The sequence below is a fragment of the Nesoenas mayeri genome, assembly GCF_963082525.1.
Source record: "Nesoenas mayeri genome assembly, chromosome: 23".
In the NCBI taxonomy this organism is placed as follows: Eukaryota; Metazoa; Chordata; class Aves; order Columbiformes; family Columbidae; genus Nesoenas; species Nesoenas mayeri.
Genome location: NC_137574.1, coordinates 3,164,393 through 3,186,616, shown reverse-complemented (window position 1 = coordinate 3,186,616; position 22,224 = coordinate 3,164,393). Strand labels below are relative to the sequence as shown.

The following is a 22,224-nucleotide window of genomic DNA, read 5'->3' as shown; positions in this document are numbered from 1 at the left end:
CCCTCACATGGCGGCGGCCTCTCCCCGGCCTGAGGGCGCCGGGCCCTTTCCTGGGGAGGGATCCCCAGGAGCCGCCCGCGAAGGGGAAAAGGTTTCAAAGCGCATTTCGTTGCGCTTTGAAAGGCAACAAAGGCACGCTAAAAATAAACGCGCCTGTGTGACAGCCCAGGGTGAATAACCCTTCTCCTTTGAAAGGCAAAGCGCCTGTGTTGCCGAGCTGTACTAAAAGAAAATAACATGCAAAAGGAGAGACAAAACCTAAAGCGATCGTTTTCCCACCTTCAGCTTTTATTAGGTGAAGCATTCGTAGGGGAACGGTGCAAATAAGCGTTCCTGGGGTCAATCGCAGAGCTGCAGATGTGAATACAGTTGCTAATTGTAGGAAACAATTGTTTTGTAAATATAATAGGCTCAGGCAGGATCTCTTGGGCAAAGCAATTCTTTTAATAACAATATTGCAACACCGGGTGTTGTACCTAATGGCAGGCACACATAATAGGGCAAAAAGCCCCTGTTTGTATCCCCCAAAATTCCAGCCGCGATTTCCCTCCCCTGTTTCCCATTGTACTTCAGGGTTTACAGACTACCCAACCTGCCTCAGTTTACACACAATACCATTCCCCTTATCAATCTATTTAAGATATGGATTCCTGGTACTTCGGCTACCCTTCCCCCTAAATTAACTTGTAAATACAGGTATCAGTATGTGTGCAGTTATCAGTATATATTCTGGGAAGAGACTGTGTTATACATTAAGGATTCGTAGTCCCGTGTCTCTCAGTCCTTCCCCCTGCTGGGGTCAGGTGCCACGTCCTCTGTTATGTAAAAACAACGGTTCTTCATTAAATATTCCTTACAAGAGACAAAACCTAAAGCGATCATTTTCCCACCTTCAGCTTTGAGTAGGTGAAGCACTCGTAGGGAAATGGTGCAAATAAGTGTTTCTGGATGCAATCAGAGAGCTGCAGATGTGAATACGGTTGCTAATTAAGACAATATTGGGTTTAAGAAATGATGAGTCCCACCCAGGCGCAAGAAGCTTCTGAGGATCTTGCTTATCGCAGGGTGTGCAGATAGAGAAATGCTCCTCAGGTGGCAGCAGGACCCAGAAATCCCTCTGAAGCAGCATCTATGTTTGAACTTCGTTAGATCTCTGCAGTAATTAACGGGAACACAGGGAAAATGATCTGATTCTGCAGTAAAGTGCCTCTTTTTTTGCCACAGAATTCCAGTCTCAACATGAGCAACGTTTCCCTGCAGCCGCTCTCCGTATGGAGAACAACTCCAATGCCTGGTTAGAAGCAGCACAGGTGCCCAGCCTAGGAAAAAAATGACATGCTGGTGTTAAAATTAGACTTTTCCTGTGTTCACACTCATGTCTAGAGATTACGTCATAATTTCTGGGAAATGCATTGTTTCGGAGGGGGAATTATCTCAAATTAGCCCTAAAAAAATACAAAGTGTTAGCGTTTATGGAGACCACTTTGTAGTCAAAGCTGATTATGTTCAGAGTGCTGCTAACAGTGAAAATTCATTGTTACCTGTGATAGATTCAGTATAGAAAGTAGATCGTCTGTAAGTAAAAATGGCATTGCAGCAAGTGTAAAAGCACACGAAAAACCCTAAGGGCCCAGGTCAGTGTCATTTTCTTACGCTAAAACTGTTTAAGGTAGTTTTTTGGGGAGCAAGCTCTCCAGCATTGTAATCCTAACACACAAAAGCAAATTTATATCAGAAGCCTGAAAGTCTGACCCAGGAATGTCATCTATTCAGATTATGGAAAAGGAAACACACACAGAGGGTGGTGGTAGAAAGAAAAATAGGATGTTTAAAAACCCCAGGATGTTTAAAATAGCCTCTTTTATTCAACAAAAGAAAGCGTTTACCAGAACTGAGTGGAAAGAATTTTCTGCTGGAATAACAGAAGTTCGCAGCTATAAGTGATATTTTATGTTGAGGAATAGAAATCTATACCTTCTGTGGAAGACATGAAGGTTTTTGCTCAGTTGTCTCACTCAGAGGGGTTTGGTAACTGCAGTTTTCATGTGTATTATAATAGCTAAGTGAAGAAGAAGAAAACAGTGAACTGCATTGGTTTATAAAGAACACTCAGGTTGGTTTCCTCTTAGGAAAAGAAATAAAACAGCATAACCACACCATCAATTCCAGCTCCATTGTACAGATTGCAAGAATAAGCTGAAGATACAAAATCACCAGACCCAGGCAGGCTCAGGCAAATATTTCCAGTCCATAAAGTGTTTAAAACTTGGGACTTGGCAACAAAGGACACATGAACATCTTAAAGGCTGCCTTACCCTTCCTTCTGCTTAGAAATGATTTTCCAGACAACGGCTGCCCCCAGGAGGAGCAGGACTCCTGCGGCTGCCACTCCTGGAGATGAGAGCACATGTTATTCTTGTTTTATGTATTAAAGCCCATTGGCACAAAAGACATAACCAGGTGTATCTTCAAAGGAAACAGAGAGAAACGGTGCCACCAAGGCCACTGCTAAAGATCGGCCATGGAAACATTTCTTACCTAGGCCTGCTGAGCCAGACTTGTGTGATGCTGAAGGGAAGAGAAAGAGAAAAATCAACAAACTAAAACACAGTGTTTCTCAGCTGTGGTTAATCATTTTGAATCACACAAAGCTTTTGCTGCTAAGGCCTCCAGTACAGTATTTCTTAAAAATCATATAATTGTATGTATATGCCTATTTAAAACAGACATTTGCGTGTTTAAACTGCATTTGGATGTTACTGTTTGGTCGTTGCTTCATTTGCATTTCACTCACTCAGTTTACAGGCTGGGACAGGAGGGTCCCAGCTCAAGTCCTCTTGGCACTGAATCTGACTGATGCCTTCCAACGTGTAACCATCGTCACATTCAAGGGTGACATTAGTCCCAGAGCGATAAGTATTTCCTTGTACAGCTTTCTTAACACCTTGAACTTCTGGGAATACACATCTGAGCTCTGAAATTAGAAGTAAAAAGAAATTAAGAAAGGACATTTAATGAGAAGGAACATAAGTGATTCTGTGATTCTATAAAATAGGAGGAATGAAACTGAGGGTTATTTAAGACATTGTTGTTGAATTCTTTCTGAATTGAACCAGGAATTAATTCTTATTCTACAAGGTAATTCTTATTCCACAGGGTAATTGCTGCAGAAGAGCTCTTTAGAGCCAACTGCCTATACCCCACTTCTAGTCTGTACAAGTCCCTTGCTCTTAAAAAGTATCACCAGCCATATTATTTACCAATAATTAATTAGTCCAGCCACCTTAACTGTTTATACCACTGATTTCACTGAAGTGAGCTAATGGCTTCGATTTACATGTCTAATCACCTTTGACAGTCCAACCCCAAGAATTCTGAAGCAGCTTCTCAGTGGAGACCGAAGGAGTAACATCAAAGTGTAACTTTTAACCTTTGTTTCCTGTCTTTTTTTTTTAATATTTGTTTTTACTTTCACACGTAATCGTTACTAAGGACACTTCAAACCCACGAGAATGTGGAGAATTTTTCTGTGAGACCACTTCCTTTAAAGCCTCTGACTCATTTACATAAGCGCTTGGTTCATTATTTCCTCTCATTGTTATCAAAGCGTGTTTCAATCCTTGTGTCACCGAGGTGGGTGCAGCTCCACCAAGGAAGCACCCTGGGTGGGTAATGAATTTATTCCAGTGAAAGTCCAGTTTTCCCTGCAGGAACATAGGAATGAATTTGCCTTTAGTCAAGTTTACCTGATGACGGAGCTTCCCAGTGAGTCAAGTCATGGATACAGAGGCATTTGCCGAAAAGGAAATAGTCAGGCTCATGTGGACCCGACAGATTGCCCATCAGAGGCAATTTCTCTGATGTAATCATGTCCTTTGTTTGCTGGTAGTGATTACTGCAGAGTGAGACACACGAAAAGGGGAGGAAAGGGAAGGGAAAAGGTTTCTGCTCTTCTACTAAAAAGGTTCTAATAGAGGAAAGTTACTACACAACTCATTCGTAGCAATGAGATCAGAGATTAAAAAAAAGTGCAAGAATTAAAATTGTCTTCCAGAATTCGTGGTTCTGCCCACAAGAATTCCAAATGTGAGCAGAGTAAGCACTAACACACCTTTGCACCGAGGAGGAGGCCGGCTCCAGGTTCCCGACACCGTGCACTTGATGGAAGCGTTCCCAACAAGCGAATAACCAGGGTCGCAGCTGTAGGATACGGATGCTCCATAGGAAAAAGTGTCGGAGATGTTGCCGTTCAGCTTCCCGTTGGTGATGTTTGGCGGGTGGAAACACCTGACAACTGTGAAGTCGAGGAGAGACAAACAACAGCGTTGACATGAGGATCCTGGTGGACCACCAGAGAGAAGCTAAGGCACCTTTGCAGCCTTGATTGTGCCCTTTTAATTTCTTCACCTAGGCTGAATAACTGATTTTGTAACCCTGGAAATGGGTATAAACTTGATCTTATTCTTATCGCTCATTCTGTAGTAGAGGGCGCAGATTGAATCCTTATACAAGCCTTTCCCTAAGGCAAGTTATATGTTAAATATCTTTTCTTCCTAGCTCTCTGCAACAGAAACTCACCTTGGCAGACCGGGGGAGGATGGCTCCAGGCTCCAGACTCTGTGCAAGAAATGGATGCTGGCCCAACGAGAGAGAACCCGGGCTCACAGGTGTATCTTACAGATGCTCCAGGAGTAAAAAATGCTTTTGCTGGGCCACTGAGAGACCCATGGGTGATATCTGCAGGCTTGGAACAGCGCAGCACTTAAAGAAAGAGAAATGTAGATCAAAACAGAGTTCATACAGGCAAGAGGGGAAACTTTTGAGCATCTATATGCTCGCTGAGTCCGACCCCTAGAGCCAGCCCTGCCCAACCCTCTGCACTCACTTCACCCCAAATCATCTCTAAAGCATCACCCACATTTCTTCCTACAAAAAGGAACGTTGCCCTTCAGTGCTTGGAGGAGGCTGACACTTCACTACCGAAAGAGGAAAGGGTGAGAAGGTGATGTTCAGTTATAAAAAAGGTGATAGCAAGAGAGTAAGAAGAGTGCAAATAACCTGCACTGCAGAAAGCAGGACAGGTTGGGAGGAAGAGTTAGTGTTTAGTATATCTTCTTATACTAGACCTACCTGGCTTCATTGTGGTATCAGGATGATGATAGTGTTCTGCTATTCCATCTAGATGCAGCATTAAGAGTTTAAAATACACATTTGGTTGAGCAAATACAACACAATTTACCTTTGTTTCCCATCATCCCACCTTTATATTTCTAGCAAAAAAAATTGTCACTCCTCTCTGGCAGTCAATGTCCTACCATGAAGTTAAAATGTTTCTCACTTTCAAGAAACAAAGAGAATGTGGATTATGGTTTGCAACAAGCAGGGTGGGAAAAGTGCAAATTGCTCTCAGCATTACCCAAACCCAGTTTATCTCCTGTATGAGGAGAGAGTCATAAATAAAAGGAACAATTTCTGATTTCTCCTTAAAGCAGTTGGAGCAAACAGGATGAATAAAGTCAAGTTTGGCTTTGGTGAGTGGTAGGAGCAGTCGGGGAGGGATGTGCAATGGTAACAAGTGCAGACACTTACCCCGCTCACAAACGGGTACCGGAGGATCCCACGTTTTATCCGCCTGGCACCGAGCCGTGCGGTGGCCTCGCAAGGTGAAACCTTTGCGGCACTTAAAGCTCACAGTGTCGTTGTATGTGTAGCGATATTTAAGAGCAGATACTCTCCCATTCTGGATCCGTGGGACCGGACATACCACCTCTGAAAAACAAATTGGTTATCTCAAAGGGGGAGCCATATGGATGCTGTATATGCACATATAAAGTCCACTCATAACGTGCTGCTGTTCAGAAGAGTTTCACGGGTAGTAATCAGAAGAATAATTTCAATAATTGTGGGCTTTTTAGTTCCTTTAGGTACCCTAGGTTTACCACATTATCGTATAGATAAACATCGTTTTGTGCCTGTAAACAGAATTATGCAAACACAATCCAAGTAAATACATTAAATGGTGTAGAAATTCATAAGCACTGTTAGTCAGTCTCGTGACTGCTTTACTATACCATCCTCGTGCCTTCCAAAGCAATTTCAACTGAAGGAAAGACTAATTGCAATGATCAAACCCTGTAAAACAGTCTTGTAGTTTGAATAACCGTACAGTATTTGGAAGATCTCAGTTGAGTTTTACTCAATATCCCACTTTCTACTGCAAGACACATTTCTTCTTTAATTTATTATTTATGTTTGTGAAACAAAAGAGACAAATCCCTGTAGGCATCTCACAACTCTTCATTCTATGTAACTCTGAAAGATCAAAAGCTGGAATATTTTTAGAAGAAACCAACCAAGCAAGCAAAACAAAGCAATCCTAGAGGAATATTATGCTTTAAAAAAAAGTCTTATTCCTCCAGGTTCTATTTATTTTAAGGAAATGCCACTTTTTAATTTGAAGGACTTCATTTGGCAGCTCTGGGCTGGATCTAGCGGTGACCTACTTACTCTGACAAAGAGGGAGAACACCACTCCATGCGACGTCTGCTCCGAAAATCTCACATCGCCTGTGAGAGTGTCCAACCAGCCGGTGCCTGGAGTTACACACAAAAACCAGCAGTTGACACCGAGTCATTGAGCTTGGATTATGCTCTTACAGTACCCCCCAAAATTTCCTTCTGCAGCCTCTTGATTCTGGCCGGTCACTGAGGTTTTTCTGTTGGTTTGACACATGGGAATGAAAGGATCCCCAAGCTGGTTCTTCCCAGATTGCAGAGGAACAACAATAATCCCAAATCCCTGTGGGTGAGGTCGGGCAGGCGCTAAATCAGGACTCAGCCCCAAGTGATTTCCAAACCGCTGGAGCCTCCTCGCAGCAGATGCTCGTTTGCCATGAGAGTGGCCGTCTGAGAAGGCAACTGAAACTGAAGTTCGCAAAATAATATATTGAGCATAGGCAGGGGAAAAAATGAGAGACGCTTGTCCCTTTACTGAGCAGGCAACTATGGCACAACTGGAAGCAAAATACTAATTTTGGGGAAGAACGGCCTGCGCGGGGCTCTGAAATTTACTAGAAGTTGCCCAACATGGAGCTCAGAAAACAGACTCAGCAAAGGCAGCGTGGGACTCACCCGTCTTCACACGTATGGCTCACGGTTGACCCGAAAAGAAGATCTGTCAGAACAACAACTCTGCCATTCTTTGGTGTTTCTGGGTATTTACACTGTTTCCCTGGGAAAGAACAAGGCTGAGTTTAAACTCCTCCCTTGCAGTTGTGTGATGCACTATGAGAAGGTATCTTAAGGATCTGTCCACATTGAGACACCAATAAAGAATGCGATTTTTAAAAGGCCAATAGTTGCCCAAACTATGTGACTAGTAAAGCCATGTATGAACCATTTTTAAAAATAATTGCTTTCAGAAACCCACAAATGTAACTTAAACAATTTCCAATGACCAAACTGATGGAGCTATTCACTTTTACAAAACGCTAGCGCTTCAGACCACGTGTGGTTTTTGAGGCATGTCAGGGTTGGGGATACTCCGGGGTGTCTCATGTATCCCAGCTGGCAGCTGTATCGCACCGTGTCCCCAACAAGAAACTCGGTCAGGTTTTTATATTCCTCAGTCAGCTTAGCAAAGGTTAAGTTTGGAGGTGCCCCACAGCCACCTATCGGGAAAGAAAACACAGAGAAAAATAGGGATGTCCGCTATGTAAAGTTGGTTTAAAATGTATATGTAGTTGAAAGTTTGCAAGCAAAACTGAAAACAAAGGGGAAGGACTGAAGGATTCACAATTTTGGAAAGAGTAAGGGAAAGGAAACATCCTACAGGCTTTCAGTGACAGAAATTCCCAGATTATCCGTAACTCCTACCTCGGAACCACCATGTACCTGCACACCGGGGAAGAGGGAGGCTCCAGTTTCCAGAGTTGGTGCAGTAAATCGATGCCTCTCCCTGGAGGCTGTAGCCAGGGTCACAGCTGTAGTTGACCACCATCCCAGCAGTGAAAACTTCCAAGCCCTGGCTGTTGTGATTTCCTTTGTCAATATTCGGAGGTGAAGGACATTGCAGCAGCACTAAAGAGGACAAAACAAAATGCAAAGAGGTCACGGACAGAGTGATATGCAGGAAGGATGCGCGCACAAAGCCAAAGTGACACAGCTCCTGCGTGTGCTGGAAGCACATTGAGACCCTCCCCCTGCCAGTTCTGCAGGTTGGGAAGTTTGACGGCTCCAGGATTAGCTGAGCACAGGAGAGATGCTCACCTGGCTCGCAGGTGGGGACAGCAGGTGCCCAGTGGCCACCGAGCTGGCACTCGGTCTCATTGCTACCCCGCAGCACAAAGCCCGGGCGACACTGGAAGGTGACGTTGGCCCCAGGAGGGTACACAGCACTCTGTCCTTCAACCACATCTCCATTCTGGATGTTGGGGTTTGTGCAGTTGATCACTGGAAGTGAAAAGCAGCAGAGCGTGGGCTGGGGAGGCGGCTGCCAGAGCTGGGGGTTCCCCCTTTGTTTTTGTGAGGTTAAAATTCAATAAAGTGGCATTAGCACCATGTTCTCCCTTTTCTCCATAGGTACAGCATTCACAGCTCACCTTCACACCAGGGGTAAGGGATGCTCCAGCTTCCATTGACCGTGCAGTACAGAGTTGTTTTTCCAATAAGAGAATAGCCAGGGTCACAGCTGTAGTTTACAGACTTTCCAGGCACGAACAGTTTCACATCCTCACCATCATGCTGGCCATGGTCAATTGCTGATGGTGAGGGACACACCCGTCCTATGGGGAGGGAAATCTGCACTGAGAATGGGACGAGCTTTGAGTTTTCTGTTTCATTTTCCTGTTTAGCGCTAGAGGACTGTAAGCACAAGTATGCGGATTTTTGCTTTTCTCCCCTTCTTCCCTCCCTCTTTGCATCACCAGCATATCCACAAGTGAAAGAGGCACCTTCACATCGCGGGGCAGGCACACTCCAAGCTCCAGAAGAAGTGCAATTAAGCTGTGCCTCCCCAACAAGAATGTAGCCGGGATCACAGCTGTAGCTCACGGACATGCCGCTGGTGAAGTTCGTCCCCAGCTCCGTGCTGTGCGTGGCGTGGGCGATGACGGGAGGAGGAGGACAAGGCAGCGCTAACAGGGCAGGAGCAGAGATTGGTGATTTTGCCCAGTGTTTGTAACACAACAAAACACCATCACACCTGAAGCAGTGCGAGTGAGGCAGAGAGCAGGACCTCAGGGCCTCTCCAGCACAAGGGTGGCCCTGAGCATCCTCCTTCTAAAGCCCCGTGTGTTGGTGCTCACCTGGCTCACAGGTGGGGACAGCAGGTGCCCAGCGGCCACCGAGCTGGCACTTGGCCTCATTGCTACCGTGAAGCACAAAGCCTGGGTGACACTGGAAGGTGATGTTGGCCCCAGGAGGGTACACAGCACTCTGTCCTTCAACCACATCTCCATTCTGGACAATGGGGCTTGCACAGGTGATCACTGGAGGCAAAAAGCAGCAAAGCGTGGGCTGGGGAGGCGGCTGCCAGAGCTGGGGGTTCCCCTTTTCTTTTTGCAAGGTTAAAATTCAATAAAGCGGCGTGAGCACAATGGTCTCCCTTTTCAGGATGGGTGACAGCATTCACAGCTCACCTTCACAATGGGGATAAGGGATGCTCCAGGCTCCAGATGTCAAACAGGAAACTGTTGTTTTCCCGGTAAGGACATACCCCGGGTCACAGTAGTACCTCACTGATACTCCAGGGATGAACACTTTCACATCCTTACTCGCGTGCTGGCCATTTTTGATGCTTGGAGGGGAAGGACACTGTAGCACTACAAGGAGGGGAAAAAGTCGTAACTGGTGAAGAGCTGGTACGACAAACACCCACTGTAGGGTAAAGCAGCCTTCTAACTTCTTTCTTTCCCATTAACTTTTACCAAGCAGCTAGAGACATCAATGTATGAATTATGTTTCCATCCTACCCTCACCCATCTTCCTGCCTTCATTTTTTTCTAGCTTATTGACATCAGGGAAGAAAATGTCTTGCTGTTTAGGTATTTACAGTGGTTAGTTTCCATCTGTGGCCCAGACAGCTTGCTCTGGCCTTTCTGTGGTCGTGAACAAGATAGGACACCAGCCTGGCTTGCTCTCTTTGTGGATTCGTTTAAGGAGGTGAGAGCTCTTTGTTACAAGGGGATTATGATCACACAGCAGTTCAGAAGAAATCAGCTCCCACCCTCCACCTCACCGACACTTACTCTTCTCACAGATGGGGACAGGAGGGTCCCATGTGCCCCCGAACTGGCACTGAGACTCTTGAGAGCCCTTCAAGGCATAACCAAAATCACATTCGAAGACAACAATGTCTGTGACTCTGTACACGGTCTCCAGCCCCATTGTTCTTCCGTTCTGGATCTCTGGTCTTTTGCAGCCAATTGCTGGAAGTGAAGAGCACAAGGCAGCAATAAGACCAAGAGACAAGAAGCAAGAAGGGGCCGGGGAAAGAAAGCAAGGTGTGTTATGACAGGACAAGGGGTGATGGTTTTAAACTAAAGGAGGGAGATTCAGGCTGGACATGAGGAAGGAATTGTTGGCCCTGAGGGTGGTGAGAGCCTGGCCCAGGTTGGCCAGAGAGGTGGTGGATGAACCATCCCTGGAGACATCCCAGGCCAGGCTGGACGGGGCTCTGAGCAACCTGAGCTGGTGAAGATGTCCCTGCTCATGGCAGGGGGGGCACTGGGGGAGCTTTAAGGTCCCTTCCAACCCACACTGATCTGTGATTCTATGGAAAGGAGCCAACAGCAACACACCTTCACAGCGGGGCCGGGGCCGGCTCCACGTGCCCGCGGCGGTGCAGGTGATGGAGCCGTTCCCCACCAGGGAGTAGCCGTCCCTGCAGGTGTAGAGCACGGCCGAGCCCGGCAGGTGGGTGGCCGAGGGTTGGCCACTGGCCTTCCCGTTGGCGATGCCCGGAGGAGGAGGACACTTCACCTCTGCGAAGGAAAGGCCCATAAGAAATATGGGACAGGGCAAGAAAAGAAAAATTAAAAATCCAACCTTCAAAAACCAAAGGAGGGAGACAATTAATTCCATTAACTCGTTTGAATAAGTGCTTATCACATGAGCTGCCCTCCTGTCGGTGGGTGCAAGGTGGATTTTAGCATCGGTTCTGCAGAAGCGCCTGGGGTTTGTAGGACATGCGCTTCCCAGGACGGGAAGGGATGGGGATGACACCATTTCATCAGTAATGCTTTCTGCATATTGTGACCCAAATTATCCTGAGACAAACCTTTGATGGGAAGAACCACACGTGGGAAGGAAAACCCACACTCTCCTGAGAGTCACTTCTTTGCCGCCTGTGTCTGAAGGCTGTGGGACAATTCTTACCCCCTTTTCCATAACCATCCATAACACATGCAGAGAGACACTGGCCACACCATTCCTACATGTAACACTTACCCCAGCAGCAAGGAGTTTGAAATATGAATGTTTTTCCCAGTTTGGACCAGGAAGCATTTTCAGAAACATCCAAATCAAACCAAAATGAAAAGAAACATGAAAGATTTGACACACAGAGCAACTTGAGAAATCTTTTGCCATAAAATCTTTGGCCTGGAAGATGTGCCACTTTCTCTTGCAAGCCATCTCCAAGGGCTTTTTGTTATGGCATACTCACGCTGGCAGACAGGAGCATCTCCACTCCACGAGACATGTGTGGCGGAGACCTCGCATGTTCTCTGAGAGCTTCCCACCAACTTGTACCTGGAGCCACACAGAAGGATTTATTAACTTACATTAAGAGACCTGAGATTCCTTTGCAACGCTTGTAAATGACAGCCAAGGCTTTTGACTTGGCAGCTTCATGTGAAGCTGGAAATCTGCTTCGCTCTCACTTGGCAGCTGAGTTCAGTGAGACTCACCCTTTGTTGCAAGTGTAGTTCACTTTGGATCCGAAGAGGAGGTCGGTCAGGACAACAGCTCTGCCATTCTCCGGGTCGCCTGGGTTAGCACATTGTTTCCCTGGAAAGGAACGTCAGCCACCATCAGCTGCTCTCTCGCATCCCACCCGGGGGTGCTGACAGAGAGCAGACGGCATAAAAAACCCCATAAAGGCAGAAAAATAAAAGCAGAAATCCAGCCAAGCCTGACACTTTAGGGTTTTTTTCAGCACTTGCAGGACGTACTTTTGCAGAACTCCAGCGCCACAGACCATGTCTGATTCTCAAGGCACGTGATGGCTGGTGGCATCCCCAGATGCTGGGTGTACCCGGGCCGGCAGACATAATTCACCGTCCTCCCCACGGGAAAGATGCTCTGGTTGTCATACGGCTCCTTTGGCTCAGCAAACGCCAGGTTGGGAGGTGCTTTGCAACTAGCTGCTAAGAAAGGTGAGCCAGCCCCATTGTCAAAGGAGTCAAGAAAACGCAGATTTGGAGGACCAAGGGGAAGGTTAACACGAACAAACACTGTTTGAACACTTGCCCTGCTCGCAGACTGGCACAGGCGGCTCCCAGGTGTTATTTAGTTGGCATTGTACCACTCTCTGGCCGTGTAGAATGTAGCCTGGCTCGCACTCAAAAGTGACAGTGTCCTTGTGTGTGTAGGCAGTCCTAGGAGACACTATTCTCCCATTCTGGACCTGTGGCACAGGACATCTCGCCTCTGGAAAAGAAGCACACATACTCAGAGAAGGCGCTTGCACAGTGCAGAGCTGTGCAGCTGCAAAGCCATGTAACATCTGCAATGCCTTTTACCCTGTTTCCCCAAAAATAAGACCTACCCCAAAAATAAGACCTACCGGGATTTTTCAGGATATTTGAGGATGCTTGAAATATAAGCCCTACTCCAAAAACAAGCTCTAGTTACAGTTCATTAAAAAGGTCAATTTAAATAATGTCCAGGCAGCTATACATGTAAAATAGTAAAATTATTTGGCGATAGAATGTATTTGAATAAATGTTGATTTTTGTTTGTGAATATCAGTAAATGTAGATTGTTGTACATGGAAAAAGGAAACAGAGTTGCCAGAAATTCACTATGGAATTCAGGGTTTGGAGACTTACGATGATGTTCCAGAATATGATGACATGTCTGTATTTGAATAAATTTTTGTTCAAGAATAAATGTAGATTGTCATTCCTGGAAAAAATAAGTCATCCCCTGAAAATAAGCCCTAACACACCTTTTGGAGCAAAAATTAATAGAAGAATTATTTTGGGGGGAAACAGCGTTAGACACTAATAATATTCCCACAGATGATGTGCTGCCTGCATCCAGTGATGCCAAAAACTGAGAGACCTGAATGGTAAGATGAGGCCGGGGATGCTCGAGGCTGGTCCAGCCATGGCTGCAGATCAACTCCTGCAAATCCTGCCCTGGCAGGTGCCTAGGCAAGAAGTGCAACTCTTGGGAGGTTTCCTGAGCTTTCCGAACATAGAGCAGCAGCGCCGGGAGGATTGCACCTGAATTTTGGGATGCACACACACAACCCTACCTCCGCACTGCGGCGGGGGGCCGCTCCACACGCCGGTTTTGCCGTCGTGGGTGGTGCAGTGGATGTTGGGCTCTCCGTGCAGCGGGAACCCGGCGTTGCAGGTGTACGTCACCGACGTGCCGTAGTGGAATTCGTCCAGCAGCCTGCCCGTGTGCTTCCCGTTGGGGATGTCCGGAGGTGGCGCACAAGGGATCCCTGCAGGGGTGCACAACAAGGCTTCCAAATTCAATGAGAGCACCAAAGTGCTTTAAATCTCTCCATCCACACCTGGAGCATTGCGTCCAGTTCTGGGCCCCTCAGTTCAAGAAGAACAGGGAACTGCTGGAGAGAGTCCTAATCACCTAATCAGCAACAGTACTTAATGAGCAGAGAAACACGCGGGTGTAATTGCTGAGGTGCGGCACAGCATCTCTTTGTGTACAACATCAGTTATCTGCACTCAGAGAGCCGGTGGTTTGGGACTTTGGGATTCTGCTTCTGGCCCTCCCAGGGCTCTCTGCCTCTCCTTAGGGTTGTGCCTTGGTCTCCATCTGTCTAACAATAATATTTTCCCTTCCTCTCTTGTAATAGGCTTGTGATGTTAGAGACAGGAGATCTAAGTCCTGCTGAAGAAGCTCCAGGTGAGACATTGCTTCTTACAACCCACTTGAGATCTTGTACCTTTTGCCAACACATTTTCTTGTAGCATCAAAACCTTCTGATATTTTTCACGCCCACAGAGCAGGGAAATTCCCCATGAAAGCTTTGCTTGGAAACATTTGTCATAGGAAATATTTACTAAATCCATGCATACCCGTGGACCTATAAGATACTTACGCTGACAAATGGGAACGTCGCCGCTCCACTCAACGCGTCCACCCGAAATCTCACATCGTCTGCTGGATTGTCCGATTAGCCTGTACCTGGTGTTAAAAGGGGTGAACGTTCATCCCAAGTCATTGCAGTTTGAGTTACTGTCTCCTCCCAACCGTCTCGGATGCTGTGATCAGCAAAACTGGCCGTGGAGAAGTTCCCTTCCTCACTCTGCCCAACCATTTCATAGTATATACATGTATACATAAGATAGGGAACACCATATATGTTATATAGGCACAGAACTCTATTCAGCGGCTTCTGTATAGAATCCATTTATTGGGACTGAATGAATAGAAGGAAAAAAGGGAGACTTACCTAATACATCTCTCCTTGCTGTGTAAAGCAGTGGCCAAACCCAGGACTTACCCTTCTTCACAGCTGTACTGCACTGTTGACCCAAACAGGACATCTGTTGGGAAACTGATTTTTCCATTCACAGGTTCACCGGGATGATTGCATTTTTTCTCTGGTGAAGGAAAGAAACTTCATTTTAGGCTTCTACATATCTATACCACAGCACAACAGATGCAACTATTAATTCAGTAATCTGCCCCCACTCCCAGTTACTCCCCAAAGGGGTTTTGAACAGCATGAAGTTACATGGCTTTACTAGTCACATACTATTTGAACACCAGAATAAGGTCAAGGTTTTTGCAGCATGGACAGAACCTAGCACCTATTCCTTCTTGAACAACGGACACCAAATCAAGGAGCTATTCACTTTTACAGAACTCTAGTGCTTCTGACCACACTCCGCTCTCAAGGCAGGTAATAGTAGGTGACATCCCTGGGTGTTTAGCATATCCAGGTCGGCAAGTGTATTGCACAGTCTTCCCAACAGAAAAATCAATCTCATTTTTATGCTCCTCCTTTAGCTCAGCAAAGTGTAACCTTGTAGGAGCACCACAACCACCTATTGAGAAAGAAAACACATGTGAGAATCAGGCAGGACAGGCATGCTGGGTGCAAGCGTAGAAAGAACACTGTTACAAAGAAAGGTGTTTAGTTTGCCTTGCAAAATCGTTTATTTTGATTAATATAGCCATTCTTAACCAAACACAACATGTTTTCCCAAGGGATTCCAGAGGATCACGTTCTTATGCCCAGGATATATTTAAATCTTCCACTCGCAGGGTTTAATCTCATTGTTTTAATGGGGTTAAAGCACATAAAATAGCAGCGTACCTCAAAGCAGCTGTGTTGTTATTTACCTCGAGGTTTAAGGCTGTTTGGGACCTCCTGGTCACGGTGGGGTCTCTCGCAGACGGGGACAGGAGGGTGCCAGCTGCCGTCCTCCTGGCAGGAGATCTGAGCACTGCCTTGCAGGCTGTAACCTTTGTGACACTGAAATGTCACCGTTTGCCCAGGCGCAGAGATAAGTCCTCGAACATCAACTTGCCTTCCGTTCTCTATATCGGGGTTTACGCACACGGTCACTGGAAATGGTGATGTGTGCCAAAGTGACGTGCAAAAGGAGTCGGAACAAAAAGGAAATAAAGCGCACAGCGTGTTAATGTCGCAACCAAAAAAAAACTACGTAACATCTGCATAAACCTCCCCAGCTCCACCTTCACAAGAGAAGGGCTTGAAATTATAGTAATTTAAACCATGCAACACTCGTACATGGGATTAACCTTCCCGGAGGATCTGTTTGTAATGATCAGGGTCTCCCCTGTGCTCAGAGCCGCACTTGGAGCTTCTCCCCTAAGGGCACCAGCCACAGACCCACCTTCACACTGAGGGACAGGCCGGCTCCAGTTCCCAGATGCTCTGCAAAACACAACGGCGTTTCCAACCAGGTAGTAGCCAGGATCACAGGTGTACGTTACAGACATCCCCATGGTAAAAAACGCTTTGCCCTGGCCGTTGTGATTTCCATTGCGGACCCCCGGAGGCATGGGGCATGGTCGGACTGCAAGAGAGAGATGGAAAGTCTAACTCAGCGAGAGAACAAGGGGGAGGGAGTTGTGTGATGCTGTGTTGCTGGGTTAAAGCCCATGGCAGGAATGGCTCTGCCTGCACACGCTGTTCCTGCCTGCAAAAGCACCCATGGGCAGGGCTGCCCTCGGGGACACAGCAGCTCCCGCACTCACCCCTCTCGCATGTGAGCACCGGGTCCCAGGTCCCACCGGGCTGGCACTGACTCTCATAGGTGTTTGTGGCATAACCGGCATCACAGCCAAACTGAAGAGTCTCTCCAGCTTTGTAGGTGCTCTGTGGCTTGTAGACCTTCCCGTTCTGCACCTCAGGTATCTCACAGCCGATTGCTGCAGGGAACATGGACAGCATCCTTTAAATGAACTTCAATGCATGGGCCAGGTTCTGCACACACAACCATCTCACTTCTCGTCGCTGCCATAAACCTGTCAGCACTGTTCTTACAACCAGCATCCTCTCTGCCAGCTCCACACCCAGCAATGAAGCATCCACGCACCTTCGCAGCGGGGCAGGGGTCTGCTCCACACCCCACTCTCATTGCAGAGGATGGACGCGTTCCCGACTAGCTCGAATCCATCCTCGCAGCTGTAATACACCGTCACTCCCCGGGAAAACTTGTGGGAAGACTGTCCGTTGTGCAGCCCGTTGGCGATGTTTGGTGGCCGAGGACACGTCACCTCTGGAGAGGGAGGGGAAAAGCACATGAGAGAGTCTGGGAGAGGTGATGCCTGAGAGACAGCTCAGCTCAAACATCTGCATGTCACACATGGGGAAAGGTGACAGGGGATGGCAGAGGGCTCGCACCCCAGCTGCTGGCAGATCCATCCTGACAGCCAGCCCTTGGGTGCCCCGTCTCTCCTCTGACTTTTCTGGACAGGGAGGGTTGAGTTGGTTCATAAGGATCCATCCAGTCTCCCACCAAAGCTGTGTCGTGCCCCTTGCCTGGTACCCAGCATCATCCCCAGCCAGCTCTCCATGGGTGCGCTGCAGCCGGAGCTCCATGAGGAGGGTGCTGGCTCTGGAGACCCCTTTGCCCTCGATGTCACATCAAGTGATGTGCCAGTTTCTGGACACACACTGCGAGGTCACCAGCACCCAGCCCCAGTGCGAGAGATACAGAACGTGCAGCCACAGGGATAGAAATACCCAGCTCCACATTCACAAGTGTAAGCTTATTCTTTACATATTATAAAACTGTGTATTTCATTAAAAGAGAATGTAATCCCTCACTTAAAGGCGCAGTGACAACAGTCAGGGTCTCCCTGTGCTCAGAGCCACACTTGGAGCTTCTCCTCCAAGGGCATCAACCACAGACCCACCTTCACACTGAGGGACGGGCCGGCTCCAGTTCCCAGATGCTCTGCAAAACACAACAGCGTTTCCAACCAGGTAGTAGCCAGGATCACAGGTGTACGTTACAGACATCCTCATGGTAAAAAACGCTTTGCCCTGGCCGTTGTGATTTCCATTGGTGACCTCTGGAGGCATGGGGCATGGTCGGACTGCAAGAGAGAGATGGAAAGTCTAACTCAGCGAGAGAACAAGGGGAAGGGAGTCGGCGTGATGCTGTGTTGCTGGGTTAAAGCCCATGGCAGAAATGGCTCTGCCTGCACACGCTGTTCCTGCCTGCAAAAGCACCCATGGGCAGGGCTGCCCTCGGGGACACAGCAGCTCCTGTACTCACCCCTCTCGCACATGAGCACCGGGTCCCAGGTCCCACCGGGCTGGCACTGACTCTCATAGGTGTCTGCATCATAACCGGCATCACAGCCAAACTGAAGAGTCTCTCCAGCTTTGTAGGTGCTCTGTGGCTTGTAGACCTTCCCGTTCTGCACCTCAGGTATCTCACAGCCGATTGCTGCAGGGAACATGGACAGCATCCTTTAAATGAACTTCAATGCATGGACCAGATCCTGCACACACACCCCTTCTCATCGCTGCCATAAACCTGTCAGTGCTGTTCCTGCAACCAGGACATCCAGCATCCTCTCTGCTGACCCCTCAAATGTAGCAATGAAGCATCCACGCACCTTCGCAGCGGGGCAGGGGTCTGCTCCACACCCCGCTCTCGCTGCAGCGGATGGACGCGTTCCCGACCAGCTCAAATCCATCCTTGCAGCTGTAATACACCGTCACTCCCCGGGAAAACTTGCCCGAGGACTGTCCGCTGTGCAGCCCGTTGGCGATGTTTGGTGGCCGAGGACACGTCACCTCTGAAGAAGGAAAAGAAATTGCCCCGTGGGTCAGTCATTTGCCATTGTGTTTGCTACTAGGACTGTTTGGGTAATATCAGGGGAATATCCTGAATTCTGCTCAGTCTTTGTTCCATTTGCTGAGCCAAACTATTAGTTAAAAGAAGGTAGAGCAACACCAAGATTCTAATGGCGCTGTGGCCGGAGGAAATTACTCATAATAAGGACGGTCCCGACAGGAGAGCGCACAGGCACATCGCGGGGTTTCGCAGAAAACACACATGGACATGGAAGCAGTGAGAGCAGCGAGAAGTTGCGATTGCTTCCCGTTCCAGGTGGAAGATGAAAACATCCCACATCTGAGCAGAAGCAGAGTCACAAAAATCCCCAGGGACAGCAGCTCAGCCCAGGGTTAACCCCTTCCCATCTCTCTCGGAGCCCAAGACAGGGCAGGCAGCACCAGGACCCATGTCCAACCCCAAATCCTTTCTGTTTCTGCCTCTCTGAGAGCCAAACTAGCAGCACTTTGGTTTGAGAAGAGAAGTGAGGAGGACAGATGCATCCTGGCTTTGCTTTCCCACCAAACTTGAGAGGACACAAGAGGGAGCTTTCCCCCCACGCTGGGACACTTGCCCTTTTTGCAGACTGGCAGAGGTGGGCTCCATCTGGAGTTATCTTGGCAGGTGCTTGTGTGGGAGCCTTGCAAGGTGTACCCCGTGTTGCACACAAAGCTCACGGTGTCCCCACTCTTGTAGGGAGGGCGAGCAGCGGGTACAATCTTCCCATACGAGATGTGTGGGAGCAAGCATCGGGCGGCTGGAAAAGAGAGAGAAATAAAACGTTGGTTTTGGCAGCAAAGGTGAAGGCTCTGCTGCGCCTTACAAGGGACCCGTAGGTGAACTTGGCCATGAACTTGCTGGTTGTGCTTCCAGGGGAACTGTGGCTTGTTTGCATGGAGACGGAGAGGCAGCGAGAGAGACAGACAGGCAGACATTCAGAATCAAAACCACAGCGATGCAGCTTTTTGTTCATTCGGCAAATATTTGCAGTAGATGCGGGAATGTAGAAAGAAGGTAAAAGAAACACCTTGCTCAGGTTACCCTTTGGGATACTGATGAAGGACTGTTGGGGTGCAGCCTATCTTGGCTGAGCTCTTTGTACCACTTTGCAGGTTGGCTTTACTGGAGGACCACAGCCTCGTGGGCTTTCAAACCGAACATGCCAAACAGTGCAGTCTTGTTTGCCATTTTACTCTCCTACCTCATCCCAGCACATTTCTATTTATCTCAGGTTTCAGCTTAACAAAGCTCAAACACAAACTGTTATTGCAACAGGCTCCTCATCTCACTGACCTAGAATGCCATCTCCATAACCAGCTTTACTTTGGCAGTTTAAACACATAGGTCAAGCCCCTTGTTACGAGAAGCTGGGCAGGTTGTGAAAGACTCTCCACAGCCTCTCGTAGTGAGGTTATAACTCCATTTCCCTGGCTGTTGAAGGGCTCGGGGGACCCTGGTGCTATCCCAGGGGGTTGTTTTTGCCCAGGGAGCTTTAAGGCTCAGTGATGCTCAAGGGCTGGCATCCCCAGCTCCACCTGGGACCAGCACAGGGCTCTTATCTGCCCGACAGGGAGAAGCAAAAGGATCAGTCAGGAGGGAAGCAGCAATGAGGAAGAAGAGAGCAGTGGAAGGAAGGGCCCCAGGGGCTCAGACCCACCGCTCTCCCTTACCTTGAGCCCCAGCCGCTGTGGCCAGGAGCAAAGCGGAGCTGCCCAGGAGACGGAGGGCGAAGGCGAGCACCATGCTCCGGTCCCCGGCGCAGACTGCAGCTTCTAGGGGGCTGTGGGAAGATATAGGCACCGCGGTTCCTTCTGCTACTCCCCTGGTTCCCCCTGCTGCCCCACATGCAGAAGGAGCCACAGCTGCCGGGGCTTCCCGAGGCCACAGGACCGGAACCCGTGGGCTCCCCAGCACAGGGCGGGCACGGCCACCACCCCCGGGGATGCTGAAGGTCACACATGCTGCTTCTGCTGCTATTTTTGGCTCCCGGTGCAGGGAACAACAGGCCCCTGGAACCTCCTGTGTGGCCCACAGGCACCTGTGACAGAGGGGAGGGCACAGGCACAGAGGTGCCCCCAGTGAAGAGCATCCTTGGTTAAGGGAGGTGGCCCAGGTCCCAGATGGTGCTGGCTGAAGGGACATGGATGGGAAGGGCTGAGCAGGATATAGAACCGAAGGGCTGAGCAGGACATTCCCTCCTCCTGCAGATGCGGGACCAGTGACATCTGGGGACACATCTGTCACTCAGGGTTGTGGATGCTCGGGTCGGAATGCTCAGGTCAGGACTCGAATCCTCCCAGTCTGGGCTGCTCCAGGACTCATTCAACCCACCATCATCCCTCACCACTGGCTGCATGAATAAAAATCCACAGATGGGACTTTTTGATGTAGGAGCAGCCGCAATGACCTCCAGCTCCCCACCTCACATCGCGGCTTCCTGAGCCTAAAACAGGCAGCGAGACGTGCGTTACTCAAGTCTTTTTATCCCTTTTATTGGCAGAGAGCCTCCAATATTCACATATCCAAGATTTAGATTTCAGAATTGCACTTGATTGGTTACACTCACTAATGAAGTAAAATTATGTACAACTCGATAACAAACACAGTAGACAAACGCTCTTCAATGGTAAACTTTGGTCACCGCAGCCATAAACTACGTCACAGCATTTACAGTTCCTTCCATTTGGTTGCGAGGAGAGATCATTTCAAGCTTATCCCCAAACCAGGTGTTAAATCATTTGGGAAAAACCACTCTGGACTATGCAATAGGAACAACTGTATTTGGATTAAAATAAAACAGAACAGAACACTAAGCTAGGAGGCTCTACAGTTGTGTTTTGTTCATCTAGTCACTCACATGGCTTATGGGAAGAGAGAAATAAAAATAACCAGCAATCTGCAAGTGCTTGTTCTGCAAGACTGGCTTCCGAAAACAGTATCGTGTGGCGCCCCAGCGACAGCTGAACAGGATAATGCTCTGCCGGGAAGGGAGAACTTTGTGGGGTTATTTGGAACACGGCTAACGTGTTGATAGAAATGGCTCTTTGTGTTTTTGCCCTCTAATTAGACGCATGTTCCTGTTAACAGGAAAGCGCTGGTGAAAATGCAGAAACAAAAACATGTACTAGACACATTTCAAATACTTCTTGTTCCCAAGTGCACGTCATGAGAAGCTCACATATGCGTCACCTCTGCATCAAGCAAAACCCTGAACCTTAGTATCTTCCTTTACCAGCAGCTAAAAGTCCTAGTTTCTCAAGACAGGTTCAGGCAATAGCTGCATACAAGTTTAAATCCCATCACAGTTTTGTTTCCCTTATAAATAAGATTCCCAGAAAACCTTCAGTTCTTCACTTAATTTTACAAGATGCTACATAGCCCTTTTGCTTATTAAATGATCATTTAGCAAGGCGGAATTAAAGCAAGGGAGGGACACTAACATCACCATGTGGGTTTTCTATCAGCCAAGCATACCAAGGGCACTTTCACCTTTGTCTTTGGGTTCAGACAAGGCGAGACCCCATCACCTGAGCTGTCCTTGTTGCATGACCAAAGCCTGAATTGAGCTGGGGACAGCACGCTGCCTCGCTCCCCTACAACCACCCTTGCAAACCGTCCTCGACACAACAATCAACTAGGTCAGGTTAGACAGGAGGAAAACAAAGTGCACAAAAGACGTGGGGCTTGTGTCCCGATCC

At 48.1% G+C, this 22,224-nt stretch overlaps 1 protein-coding gene across 1 annotated transcript; it reads right to left on the bottom strand.

The window, feature by feature from the left end:
* Nucleotides 1-3: 3 nt before the first annotated feature.
* Nucleotides 4-20,269, bottom strand: CR1 (complement C3b/C4b receptor 1 (Knops blood group); the record flags this gene model as incomplete). The annotated part of the gene is made up of 38 exons (XM_080358215.1): nt 4-114; nt 891-962; nt 1,975-2,059; nt 2,316-2,391; nt 2,539-2,568; nt 2,795-2,974; nt 4,112-4,294; nt 4,579-4,761; nt 5,131-5,178; nt 5,590-5,769; nt 6,508-6,593; nt 7,131-7,230; nt 7,478-7,669; nt 7,893-8,078; nt 8,268-8,450; nt 8,600-8,782; nt 8,951-9,133; nt 9,305-9,487; nt 9,638-9,820; nt 10,247-10,426; nt 10,799-10,981; nt 11,665-11,750; nt 11,909-12,008; nt 12,173-12,360; nt 12,467-12,650; nt 13,483-13,677; nt 14,299-14,384; nt 14,704-14,803; nt 15,059-15,250; nt 15,549-15,773; nt 16,067-16,249; nt 16,431-16,604; nt 16,772-16,954; nt 17,595-17,777; nt 17,960-18,133; nt 18,306-18,488; nt 19,101-19,283; nt 20,197-20,269. 38 exons carry the CDS (start codon nt 20,267-20,269, stop codon nt 4-6), a joined length of 5,682 nt encoding a protein of 1,893 aa, XP_080214341.1.
* Nucleotides 20,270-22,224: the final 1,955 nt, after the last annotated feature.